This window comes from Leguminivora glycinivorella, chromosome 22, assembly GCF_023078275.1.
Source record: "Leguminivora glycinivorella isolate SPB_JAAS2020 chromosome 22, LegGlyc_1.1, whole genome shotgun sequence".
NCBI lineage: Eukaryota > Metazoa > Arthropoda > Insecta > Lepidoptera > Tortricidae > Leguminivora > Leguminivora glycinivorella.
Window position 1 is genome coordinate 9,985,686 of NC_062992.1, and position 13,472 is coordinate 9,999,157.

The 13,472-nt window shown below is 40.5% G+C and overlaps 1 protein-coding gene across 1 annotated transcript in view; it reads left to right on the forward strand.

Annotated features, from left to right (window-relative positions):
* The window catches only part of LOC125237710 (trifunctional enzyme subunit beta, mitochondrial), a 51,014-nt gene that overhangs the window by 15,196 nt on the left and 22,346 nt on the right, over positions 1–13,472 (forward strand). The window contains exons 7-9 of the mRNA XM_048144868.1: positions 562–663; positions 1,742–1,855; positions 2,770–2,844. Coding sequence (XP_048000825.1) covers positions 562–663; positions 1,742–1,855; positions 2,770–2,844 — 291 coding nt within the window. The remainder of the gene's footprint in view (positions 1–561; positions 664–1,741; positions 1,856–2,769; positions 2,845–13,472) is intronic.

The following is a 13,472-nucleotide window of genomic DNA, read 5'->3' on the forward strand; positions in this document are numbered from 1 at the left end:
AATATGAAGTAGTAATGTCATATACAATTTTCCACCTCGAAATCCCAAGGAGTCAATCGAAAGCGCGGTATTTGAACCCGAGACCTCCACATCAGACGAACGGTTTACAAATAATACAATATACATAGTTAATGAGATAAATATTAGGTACACGGCTATACCGTGGAATGGAATAATAGGATATTAACATTGTTTGTAAGGTAAACTAAATTCAGGTGTGGTAATTTCGTTAGTAAAATAATAAGAATCATGTACATTTAGGGCCAGTTGCATCAACCACATTTGACAGACACATCATCGTCATGCAGCAGACATCTATGGAATTTCCCATACAATAAAATTTTACGAAGGCTTTAATGGTGACGGACGGTTTGATGCAACCGGCCCTTAGTATGATTTGACAAAGTTCGAACACAGGGTCAAATCTGGATAACACCCTACTCACTACTGTTAATTTTTCTACCGATGTATATTTCGTTAGCGCGATGTAGAAACCGCCGCGACTGGTACACTGCCATCTAGCTGGATATTTGTTAAACATGTATTTATCGTGTGTTGTAGACTGACGGCGCGTCGGCGTGCCTGGTGATGCCGGAGGCTAAGGCCAAGGAGCTCGGCTTCAAGCCCAAGGCCTATCTCAGGGACTTCACCTACGTCGCTCAGGTACTTGTAGATTATGTCCGTTCCAAAAGGGTCCTTATGCTTCCGACAGACGTTCTGGTAATAGTACATTACAATACAAGTGCGTAAAAAAGGAAGATAGAAACGAGTGGCAATAAATTAAAACACGACCACAGAATATATAATAGTACAAGTACAGAAGGCCCACTGCTTTGATGTTCACGAAATGCCGCCTTTTAAATGCCTACAAAATTCTAACAAAGAAACGAGCCGCACGTGCGCAGCGTCGGACGATAGGGTTGCCCATGTATAAAATGTTATACTATTGTTATACTATCTTGGGTACTTTCTAGGTATATGTATATACAGTATTTATATATTTTTGATTTAAGTCCCAACAGCACAAGCCTTATTGAACTTTTCCGTAGGACTTAATCAATATCAATAGTAGATCTGTCTAAGATTGTACTATTTTATTCACGATGTCTATTTAACTAAGCACTATTAGCCATTCACACGCGGACATCGCATATAAAGCTTTAAAAAAACTCGCGACGTAAAGTAACAATAGAAAGTGCGAACGTGCGTTTCGTAAGAACGCGCGCCACCCCTGATTAGGCCGCGAACTCGCGGCCGCCAGCATGTACTTGTAGCGCGGCGATAGTATCGCGGAGTGAGCCGCCCCTGACACGACCGAAGGGAGTGTTTTAAATCGACACGAGTTACGAATTTCCTTTTCGCACGTGTATCGTACAAATAGACACACACACTTTCCCATTTATAATATTACTAGCTCTCTCCATCCCTTCAACTATCTCCACCCAAAAAATCACGTCGATTTGTAGCTCCGTTTTGCCGTGAAAGTCGGACAAACAAACAGACACATACACTTTCCCATTTATAATATTAGTATGGATTAAGTATGGATTTTGTCATGAAGTCTGAATCCTTAATAATCAGTATTTATTTATAGTATTACGCCCATTTGCATTTGCAAACCACTACCTATTAAAGAAAGTGGAACTACTGATGAAGACCATAAAATTATAGCAGTATAAACGTCGGTTTATTTATTAAAACCTTAAGTCTTTTCATGTTATTAATCTCCTTTTTTTGCCAGGACCCTGTTGACCAGCTGCTCCTGGGCCCCGCGTACGGCATCCCCAAGGTCCTGGACAAAGCCGGACTCACCATGAAGGACGTCGACTCCTGGGAAATCCACGAGGCTTTCGCTGTAAGTATTCAGACAGACGGACAGAGTTGCACCATAAAGGTTTGTTTTGTACCTTTTTAGTACCAAACCCTAAAAATAATTGCAGAAGGAACAAAGGTCTAAAAGAGAGAATTAGCCAACGGTACAATCGTTCACTCTCTGTAGCGAAATGAAACGCAACTATCGCGTTAATATGGAAGAGTGATAGAGAGACACAATGCGTTTCGATATTAAAGCGCAAGCGATTGTCCTGTGGCACCCTGAACCCAAATTTATTGACCATATGTTTTGCCGGTTTTTTGTTCAGAATAGCCACCTTGAAAGTGATTACTAATATATTTAGGGATGTTACGAATATTTGCATTCGCATTCGCATATGCGAATGATTCGCATTCTTTTAAACATTTGCATTGACATTCGCATTCGCTTCAAACGATGCGAATGTTTTGCGAATGCGAATGTGTGCAAGTCGCAGCTTGTTCCTCGCCCGCGCCGGCCGCTCCAATTGCTACTTGTCGACTGTCGACTCGCGCATGCGCAGATAGGTCAAATTCGTACGGCGTGAAGTTCGTACTCGGCATTTTGACCAATAGTAAGCATTTTTAATTTTTTACCTAGCGGGTTGTTGGTGATTGCTTGGTTTTTATTTTGGTTTTTTATGAAATTCAGCGATATTCGCATTCGCACATTCGCATTCTGAATATTCGCATTCGCATTCTGAATATTCGCATTCGCATTCGCGAATGTGACACATGCGACATTCGTGACATCCCTAAATATATTATACTCTCTAAAAAGTTTTGAAAGGGTCAATATTTTATTCCCGACCACAATTACACATATGCTTAATGCTACAATTATTACAATCTCTTCCTATATTTAGGACTACCTGCGTGTTTTTTATAATATTTTTAACTTAATGTTTTTTTTTTCAGGGTCAAATCTTGGCCAACTTGAAGGCCATGGACTCTGACTGGTTCGGGCAGACCTACCTGAAGAGGCAGGGCAAGGTATGCGTGTTCTATTTTTACAAAAATATCTTTCTTCCTTTTTTGTCAAAGGGGCCCACACTGCAAATCCGTCACTGGTCCTCTAGTCATTTATTTAGGATACTGTTCTCTTTAATCAGATCAACTTGATGAAATAACCTCTTGAGCTTTTATAGCCGGTCATTTTTAACCCTCGACGGGGTGTTATAAGTTTGACGTGTCTGTCTGTGTGTGTGTGTGTGTGTGTAACCTGTGAATTCGGCCGGGTAACCTCCGTCGGGTAACCCACGTACTCGTGCGCCGCACTTATTTTAATTGTGAACGTCGGTAAAATGTCGTTAATAGCTTTGGAAAGTGTCATTCGTGAGCTACAAAGGACAGTGACCACACTCGTTAAAAAAGTGAGTACTCTACAAACTACAATAACTGAGCAAAGTCGATTATTGCAAGCGCAAGCGACAATGGCTAACCAGCCAAATATAGAAGACGCTGATAAAACCCCGAAGACTACCCGCGAGATTTCGATTCCTGCCGCACCAGCCCCAAAAGCGCTGCAGCGCCCTGCGCGCCAAGCGCGTCTGAACGCTGTTGCCGCGCTAAATAATAAACGCAGCGCTGCAGGTAAGCGACAGCCGCAGGTGGACGGAGTGCAGCATCTGAGTGACGTAGCGCCACAGCCGGCGACACCCGATTCTTCACGATCTCTGTCGAATACACCGTCAAGTGTTGGGGCCACTAAACCAGAGGTTAAAACTCCACTGACTAGCGCCGCGGCGGCGCACAATGACGAACTATGCTCCCAAGATGAAAATGACTGGCAAGTGGCGAGCGGAAGAAAAAACGCAGGCCGAAGCGCAAAATAATGGTTGGTGTCGGAAGCGAGGATGATGAGTTAAAGTCTGTCGAGCGAATTAAATACCTCCAGGCTTGGTCATTTCAACCTAATACTACAGAGAATAATGTCAAAAACTTTTTAAACAAAATTACAAACAGTCCAGACTTTTACGTCGAGAAACGCAATATAAAGTCGACGAGACACGCATCATTTATTATTGGTATACCCGAACACTTATTTGATCGCTTCAACTCGCCGACGGTATGGCCGCCGCGCGTCCGCATATCGCAGTGGTTTCTCGTGCGTCCCCGCAACGGGCGTAGTCGGGTAGCGATAACTTTTGAGGTTTCGATAATATTCATGTTGCTTATTTTTTGCATATGGTTTTCAGACTATTGATCAAATATAAAAATAATATTTTGGGTCGTCCTAGGTACTTGCTTAGCTCGAAATTTAGGTATTTCTATTTTTAAGCAGTGTTCAGTCAAAAAAATATTCGAGAAGAAATTATTTGTATCTATGTAAAAACAACGTGGTTGCCGATGTACATATGCATTTTGGGTCATTTTCATAGATGGGTTTAATTATATTTTAAAAATGTCTAATATTGGCCCTTAAACACCTAATAAAATATTAGAGTTGGTAAGTGAAGTCTTATACTATTCAGGACATTGTTATATATATATATTTTAAAAGTGTGTCACATTCATCCAATGCTTAGGTTAAAAAAATTTTTTTTAATAAAAACCCTGTCAAAGCCTCAAAAAATTTTCATGTTAAAAAGTTGACGTCTACATAATTATAATATGATATCAAGTCATCATTTTTAATTTGGGTCACTTTCATCCATGGGTTTTCAATATTTGGCAGAATAAAACGCAACGCAATAGAGTAGTATTTTAAATTTTCGCGCTGTGTGGCGCGCAACCGATAGCCAATCAGGTTGGCGCATGCCGCTGGTGCGACGCCGCGCTGTGACACGAGGCGTAGGTACCTACTTCTCGTGCGCAGTCATACATAATTTAAGATTGCCAGAACTGCCAGAAGTTCGGGCTTTGGCGGGATTCTCCTGATTTTTTTGGCATGTCTTCCCAATTAAAACTTATACATTACTAACCTTAAGAACTGTATTACATTAGTAATGAAAACAGACCAATTATAAATCTCGAAAACACGTAAAGGTATCTAAAATAAACGAATTAAACTAGCTAAACTATAGTTAAGTTTTATTGTGGTGCATTAGGGTAATACCGAATGACAAAAATGCTGTGGTAATTCCGAAAAGGGAATCTTGATATGATGGAAATAATGGTGATTTTTATGTGACTTTCGTAATTAGACGACTTTCGGAATTACCCTAATGCACTATTATTTTATTTTACATTTCCCTCGAATTTCCGGAACCCTTTGTTCCGATATTGAAGTGCCTAATTCGATCCGGCACTCCTATTCATATACCGTGATTAATATTATTGTAACTATTGATTTCAGTTTTTAGTTACACAATACAGGGTGTAATTTTTATGACGGTAAATATTTATGGATGCAAATAAATACAAAACCCAAAAACAGTAAAATAAATTGTAACTTGAATATTATTTCCCATATTTTCCTTAATTTTCATTTATAATGGACACGAAGCGCACGGCGGTATAATATATCTCTACACCTTATAAAACAAAAGTCGCGTGTGTCTGTGTGCGCGCGCGTGTGTGCAAACACGGGTGGTGAGACTGCGGTAGCCATTATTGTTATTATTCTCATTATATGGCATAAGAATCCTTTTCACAGACTTTCGACATTATCCCAATTGGTTAAGAATTTAACCCTACCTTAAAAAAAAAAATGGTAATTGTAGTGGGTATACTTATAAACATAATGTGGGTACTTGGGTAAATGCACGATAGTTAATAAACCAGTCATACGCCATCAGCTGTTTGATTTACATCTCGCTCCATACTACATGGTGTCAGGTGTGGTTTTAAAGTGTGTTTTGGTGCATAAAAGTGATTATATTGTGTATTTATTGTTTGCGAGACTAACGTCGAGTAAAGTATATAAGAATGGGTGACAAAAAGGTCGGCGTGTACGCGGCAATTCAGCAGCCAGCGCCGTTGCAACAGGAAGGCAATATGGCTACCAATTGGCGTGAATGGAAAATGTCGTTTGACTATTTCTTGATTGCCTCAGACAAGGCATCGGTTACCGACGCAGAGAAATGCGCATTATTTATGCATGTCATAGGAAAATATGGCCGGGAAATCTATGAGGAGTTAGATGTTGCCGAATCGGAAAAATCTAGTTATGACGTTTTGTGCAAAAAATTTAGTGATTATTGTGATCCTCTAAAAAACGTCAATTATGAAAGACATATGTTTTTTGAGACGTATCAAAATGACATGACTTTTGATAAGTTTTTAGGGGTGTTAAAAGTGAAAAGCAAAAATTGTAGTTTTGACAGTTTGAAAAATAGCCTAATATTAACGCAACTTATACGTGGTTTAAAAGACGTACAAATGAGGGAAAAGCTGCTGGCGAAAACGTCGTTAGGTTTAGAAGAGGCGGTGACTTGGTGTCGAGCGGCAGAACGAGCGGGTCAGCAAGCGGTAGGCTGCAGCGTGCAGCCCGCGACAAGCGGCGGTGGCGCGATTGAGCGCTTGTGGCGCGATGGCGCGCGAGCGGCGGGTGCGCCCGCGGCGCGGGGCCGGTGGCGCGGCGGCCGCGGCGCCCGTGGCGGACAGGGGCGCGGAGCGTCTCAACGTCAGGCGTCACGACAGTACTACTTCAATAATGTATGCAACAAATGTGATTTAAGGCATAGTGTTAGTGACCGGTGTCCGGCGTCGGGAATTTCGTGTTATCGGTGCGATAAGGTTGGACATTTCGCGAAGTGCTGTCGTGTGCGACCTGTGCAGCCGCAGGTCCGTGAGATGGTCAGCGGTGATGGCGGTGACGAGGACGGTGACGTAAGCGAGGACTTTGGTGAGCTTATTTTGTACAATATTGATATTGATGCGGCCGAGTGTACCGAGTCGTGGATCGAAATGATTAATGTAGACGGGGTGGATATCAATTTTAAATTGGACAGTGGCGCGGCCGTTACGGTAATGTCATTAAATGCATACATAAAGGCAGGTTTTAATACGCAAAATTTAAGGCAATGTAACACTGTACTAAGACAAATCGACAAACAAATTTTACCGTTAGCAGGTTATTTTAATGCGTCCTTGGTATGTAATAACAGGAAAATAATACAAAAGGTTTATGTTTTGCGAGTAAATTGTAATAATTTGCTAGGGTTGAAGACATGTATTAATTTGAATCTTATAGCCCGAACTAGTGATTCGACTAAGAGTGATAGTAGTCTGAAAATTAGTGCAGTTAATATTGATGAGTCAGTTTTCGAAGGTATAGGTTGTTTGCCAACGGTGTGTAAAATAGAATTAGATAAGGCTGTAACGCCGGTGGTTGCATGTTCGCGGAAAATACCAATAAAGCTGCGTCCTCGTTTAAAGGAAGAACTCGATAATATGGTCAAGTTGGGTGTGATTGTAAGGGAGGATGGGCCCACGGACTGGGTCTCAAACATAGTGGTAGTGGAAAAACCGGATAATAGACTCCGTATATGTTTGGATCCTAAACATTTAAACAAAGCAGTAAAACGGAGTCATTTTTTGCTTCCCACTCTGGAAGAGATAACTAGTAATCTCGCGGGAGCCAAGTTTTTCTCAAAATGTGATGCAAAAAATGGCTTTTGGATGTTACGTTTGGATGATGAAAGCTCTAAGCTTTGTACGTTTTCAACTCCTGAGGGTAGATTTAGGTATATTAGGATGCCGTTCGGAATTAATTGCGCACCTGAGATTTTTCACAATGAGATGTCAAAAATATTTAAAATGGAAGGGGTAGAGGTCTATTGTGATGACCTTTTAATCTGGGGAAAAACTGAGCAGGAACACGATTATCGATTACAAGAGGTTATGAGACGGGCTTCGCTAAATGGGGTGAAATTTAATAAAAATAAATGTGTATTTAAAGTGGCCGAAATTGTTTTCCTAGGCCACAGTTTCAATACTGAGGGTATGAAACCAGACAATAGTCGGGTGAAAGCAATAATTAACTTGCCGAAACCAACTGATAAAAAAGACCTGGAGCGGTTCCTAGGAGTTACTAATTATTTGTCGAGATTTATTCCACACTACTCAGACATATCGGCTCCGTTGCGCAGTCTATTAGCAAAAAATGTTCAATTTGAGTGGCTCCATATTCATGACAAAACGTTCGAAGAATTAAAGTCAAAAATTAGTAATAGTCCAGTATTAGCATACTATACACCACATAAACCGGTGTGTGTATCGGTAGACGCAAGTTCACGTGGCCTTGGCGCGTGTCTGATGCAGGGCGGGCGGCCCGTTGCGTATGCGGCGCGCACGCTCACGCCTGCGGAGACGCGCTGGGCACAGATAGAAAAGGAGTTACTTGCGGTGGTTTTTGGGTGCACTCGATTTCACCAATACATTTATGGGCATGGTGTTATTATTGTTGAAAGTGACCACAAGCCGCTGGAAGCTATCATGAAAAAACCACTCAATGAAACACCGGCGCGCCTGCAGCGTATGCTTTTAAAATTGCAGCATTATAATATTGATCTCCGCTACAAGCCCGGAAAGGAGATGTTTATTGCGGACACTTTGTCGAGAGCGCCTAGCGAGGCAGGCGTCGATAGTGACGTGTGCAAAGATGTGGTTGTACACGTCAACATGTTATATAATAATGTGGAGGCGACACCCGAAATGCTTGGTAAAATAAAGGATGAGACTATGAGAGACCCCGTATTGATGGCGATTTGCGAATACTATCATAATGGGTGGCCCGATAACAAAAGAGAGGTCAAGGACATCGTGAAGCCTTACTGGGAAGTGCATGGTGAGCTTCACGATGTAAATGGTATTTTATTTAGAAATGATAGAATTGTGATACCAGCATCGTTGCGCAAAGAGATGGTGCGTCGAGTTCATGAGGGACACCTGGGCGTAGACAAGTGTCAGCGGCGCGCGCGCGGCGTGATGTGGTGGCCGGGCATGGCGCGGGACGTGCAGCGCGCCGTGCTGGCGTGCGAGACGTGTCAGCGGCACCGCGCGGCGCCCGCGCGCGAGCCCCTGCAGCCGCACGAGGTGCCCGAGCGCCCGTGGCAGGTGCTTGCGGGTGACATTTTTGAGTTTAGAGGCAAACAGTTTTTACTGGTGGTAGATTATTTCTCTAAATTTGTTGAAATCAGCTATTTAAGTAACTTACAAAGTGGTAGTGTAATTACATCACTTAAACAAATATTTAGTCGTCATGGGATACCAGAAAAATTTGTCACCGACAATGGGACACAATTTACGTCTATGGAATTTAAAGAGTTTAGTAAACAATGGGAATTTGCTCACGTCACCAGTTCACCATTGTACGCGAGATCTAACGGTCTCGCAGAGCGAAATGTGCGCACGATAAAGGGATTAATGATAAAAGCATATGAGACTGGGGGTGATTGGTACCTAAGTCTTCTGAATTTCAGAAATTCTCCTGTGACAGGAGAAACTTACTCTCCAGCTCAATTATTAATGAGTAGAAGTTTAAAAACACGATTACCTGTAACAGATGCGTTATTGACACCCCGCGCAATTGATCGTAGTTTATTTAAAGACGAACGATCAGCCAGAATAAATAAATATAAATCTGATTATGATCGCGGGACAAGGGCCCTGCCAAAATTAAATCCTAATGATACAGTACGCGTGAAACAAAATAAGGAGTGGGTAAAGTCCCAAATAATTGACCAAGCTCAAGACGGTCGTTCATACTGGCTACGGACTAACGACGGGGAGTTTATAGAAGGAACCGTCAGCACATAATTAAGGTTCCAATTCCAAATACGACCAGCGAATCAGTGACTCGTAGTCCACCTAACACTGGCCGTACACGAGGTTATTTAGACTGGGACCAGTTTCAGGGCGCTGGGGGACCGACAGCCGGCGTCGCGAGCGCCAGGCCCCACCTGCAACCATCGACTTCAGCTGATAGGTATTATGTAACTCGAAGTGGCAGAGTGGTACAACCGCCTCAGCGATATTAATTCATTAATTTTTTACATTGTAGGTACCTAATGTTTATAAATGTGAGGTACCTATGTATGTCAAAGATTTTTTTTTACATTATGTCTCATAGTCTAATTTATGTGTATATTTAATTTCAATCAATATATGCTCATTATATCTGGTATATAATTTGGTATACTATAGATAAAAATACTGTTTAATACTAATCACTTTTTATTAAAATAATTTATGAACATTATTCTGTAAGAATAAGCACAGTCAAACACCTATAAAATCCAATAATTTGTTTAATGGTTTAGTACTATAACTATTGTATTAATTTCATTGTGTCCCTAACATTGCTTTTACACTTTATTGAGTATTTTTTTCATAAAAAATTGATTTTATTTGTAACATTTCTGAACACTAGGGCCATTTTTTTCAAAGTTGTCCACCCCACTTTTTTTTTGGATTTGGATTTTTTTTATGTGGTTTCCACTCAGATTCGCGAGCTCTTTCAAGTCTAATAGGAGAAAAAAAGTGTCCCAAGGTTTTTTTCCCATTCCGTTACCATTTTTTCATACATTTTGTATGGCGGTAACGGAATGGAAGGTTCGAAAAAATGTATGGAAATCTTGGGACATTTTTTTTCTCCTATCAGGATCGAAAGAGCTCGCGATTCTGAGTATTAATCGCGTAAAAAATACCCATGTTACAAAAAAAGTGGGGTGGACAACTTTGAAAAAAATGGCCCACTAATGGAAGTAAGTACTAGAAGTACTACATGTGTATAAATAATACCACCTAATTAGAAATAAATATGTACCATTGATAATGCACTTAGGTATACGAATTTTAAAGAAGGGAGAAGATAATAGATAATGAAAGATGTTCTATCATATTCTTTAGTGTCATTATCAAACTATATTGTAATGTTAATTTTAATACACGATAGTTTGTACATTGCATGAGAGTTTAACAGTAAAGGTCAAAGACCTGTATTTATTCATTGTATAAGAAGGAAGATGTAGTGGGTATACTTATAAACATAATGTGGGTACTTGGGTAAATGCACGATAGTTAATAAACCAGTCATACGCCATCAGCTGTTTGATTTACATCTCGCTCCATACTACAGTAATCAAAATAGGCACAGTATAAAGCAGTAATAACTCTTCTAACAAACTTCACTCCGAGTGGTGTGTCGAAAACTACTCTCCATATGCACCGAATACATGCGAAACTGGTAAGTATTGGGCTGGACAGTCGGGGCCGCGTTCGCGCGCTGTGTTGACGTGTTGAGTTCGGGAGAAAATGACGTCAGCACCGAAGACATATTTTCGTTACTGTAGTGTTTATGGGTGTATGGAGAACAGTTCTCAAAATGCGGAAATGTCAGAATGTTCTTTAGAATTCCTAGACACCCAGAAAAGTAAGTGGTTGTTATATTTTTTGCAGTGTTAGGTACATTATTGCTTACGTAAATGGCGTAAAAGTGAGATTTAAAGCTAGAATGACACATTAAAATCAATAAGGATTTATCTGTAACGACATTTAGGTAGATGCTGCGATCTATCTAGCTCGAAAGTTTGGTACCTACTTTTTATATATTTTTTTTTATACAACGTCGGTGGCAAACAAGTATACGGTCCGCCTGATGTAAAGCGGTCACCGTAACCTATGGACGCCTGCAACTCAAACAGTGTCACATGCGCGTTGCCACCCCATTAGAAACTTGTACACTCCCTTTTGCTGTGTGCCTACTTAAATATTGTGCAAACATCTATTCAAACATTTTATGTAAATACGATTTCGTCAGTATTTAAGAAACAAACACGTACTTGAATCTTTATTAGATAAAAAGGTAGAAAGAGCGTTGGTACTAGCATAGCGCCATACACAGTTACTACGAGTAGGTCAGTAGCACAGGTACAACCCTGCGTGACCTTGCGCAGTAGTAACGACCGCGTCGCCGCTGCCGGAGATTAACTACTGATTTATCCTTATACTGTGAAATAGGTATGTAATTTTTTTACTCACATTTATCTATCCATACTAATATTATAAATGTGAAAGTATTTCTGTTTGTTTGTCCGTCTTTCACGGCAAAACGGAGCGACGAATTGACGTGATTTTTTAAAGTGGAGATAGTTGAAGGAATGGAGAGTGACATAGGCTACTTTTTGTCTCTTTTTAACGCGAGCGAAGCCGCGTGCAAAAGCTATTATAATATAAAGCTGCAACACGACTGACATTTTTCCAAAAATAGCCAGAAGGAGGTTCCGCCGGTGGCAGTGTTTAGTGTGGCCGTATAGAGGTTTTTCCTGCGACCCTATAGAAATCCGACCGTCGGTCTACCTATTCCGGGTAAAAAAATATTGGACGGCCTGGCCAAACGGCGGGAGATAGCCGGGGGGTGTTCGACCAAATGTCATAGAGGATCTTGGGCTGTTTTTGACGCCGCCATTTTTTTCTAAGTGGCCGACTATTTTTGACGATTTTTCAAGTTTGTCGTAGAGCACTCAAATTTTGGTCGTAGAATCTCCAAGCAGCCTTGATTGGAATGAAATAAATTTTTTTTGGAAAAACCGGCCAAGAGCGTGTCGGGCCATGCTCAGTGTAGAGTTCCGTAGTTTTCCGTATTTTTCTCAAAAGCTACTGAACCTATCAAATTCAAAATAATTTTCATAGAAAGTCTTTATACAGTTCTACTTTTGTGATTTTTTAAATATTTTTTAAACATATTATGATTCATAAGTTAGAGGGGGGGGGACACACTTTTTTTTCCTTTAGGATCGATTATTTCCGAAAATATTAATATTACCAAAAAACGATTTTATTAAACCGTTATTCAAATACCTATCCAACAATATATCACACGTTGGGGTTAGAATAAAAAGAAAACCAGTCCCCGCTTTACGTTTTATTTTACCACTTTGTCGGCGTGATTGATATATATATTGGTACCAAATTTCAACTTTCTAGTGCTAACGGTTACTGAGATTATCCGCGGACGGACAGACGGACAGACAGACATGGCAAAACTATAAGGGTTCCTAGTTGACTACGGAATCCTAAAACTGCTGCAAATGTGAGAAAACTGGCCACTTTTGTTTTATATGGCAACTTTTAAATCGTAAAAGTTAGCCGGGGGTGCTCGACCAAATTAATGTCATACAAGTCTCGGAGTAGAAAAAAGTTGTACTTAAAAATAATTCAAAATGGCTACTAATAATACTACTAATACTTTTTTTTTATTTCAAAATGGTCCTAGCGCGCTGAGATTTGGCATACGAGTGGATGGCCACCTCAAAATTAGTATTCAAAAAGAATATTTTTGAAAAATTCAAAATGGCGGCCTTTGAGGGCCAATTGAAATTTGTGTGGAGGTTTTTTTTAGTCGCCATGGTTCCATAATAATACAAATAAGTTAAAAGTGCTTGAACAAATGTTGTACAGTCATCTGAGATCCATCGAATGACATTTAAAAATAAAACAAAATAGCCGACTTTTTTTTTATATTTCAAAATGGTCCGAGCGCGCTGAAATTCGGCACACGGGTGGACAGCCGCCTCAAGATTAGTATACAAAGTGGCGGTCTTTGAAGGCAAATTGAAATTTGTATGGAAGTTTTTTTAATAACCATATCTCCGTAACGGTTGGAAAAAGTTCAAAAAAGCTTGAACTACACTATTTCAAAATGGCCGACTTTGATTTTTTTATCTTCGGTCCGA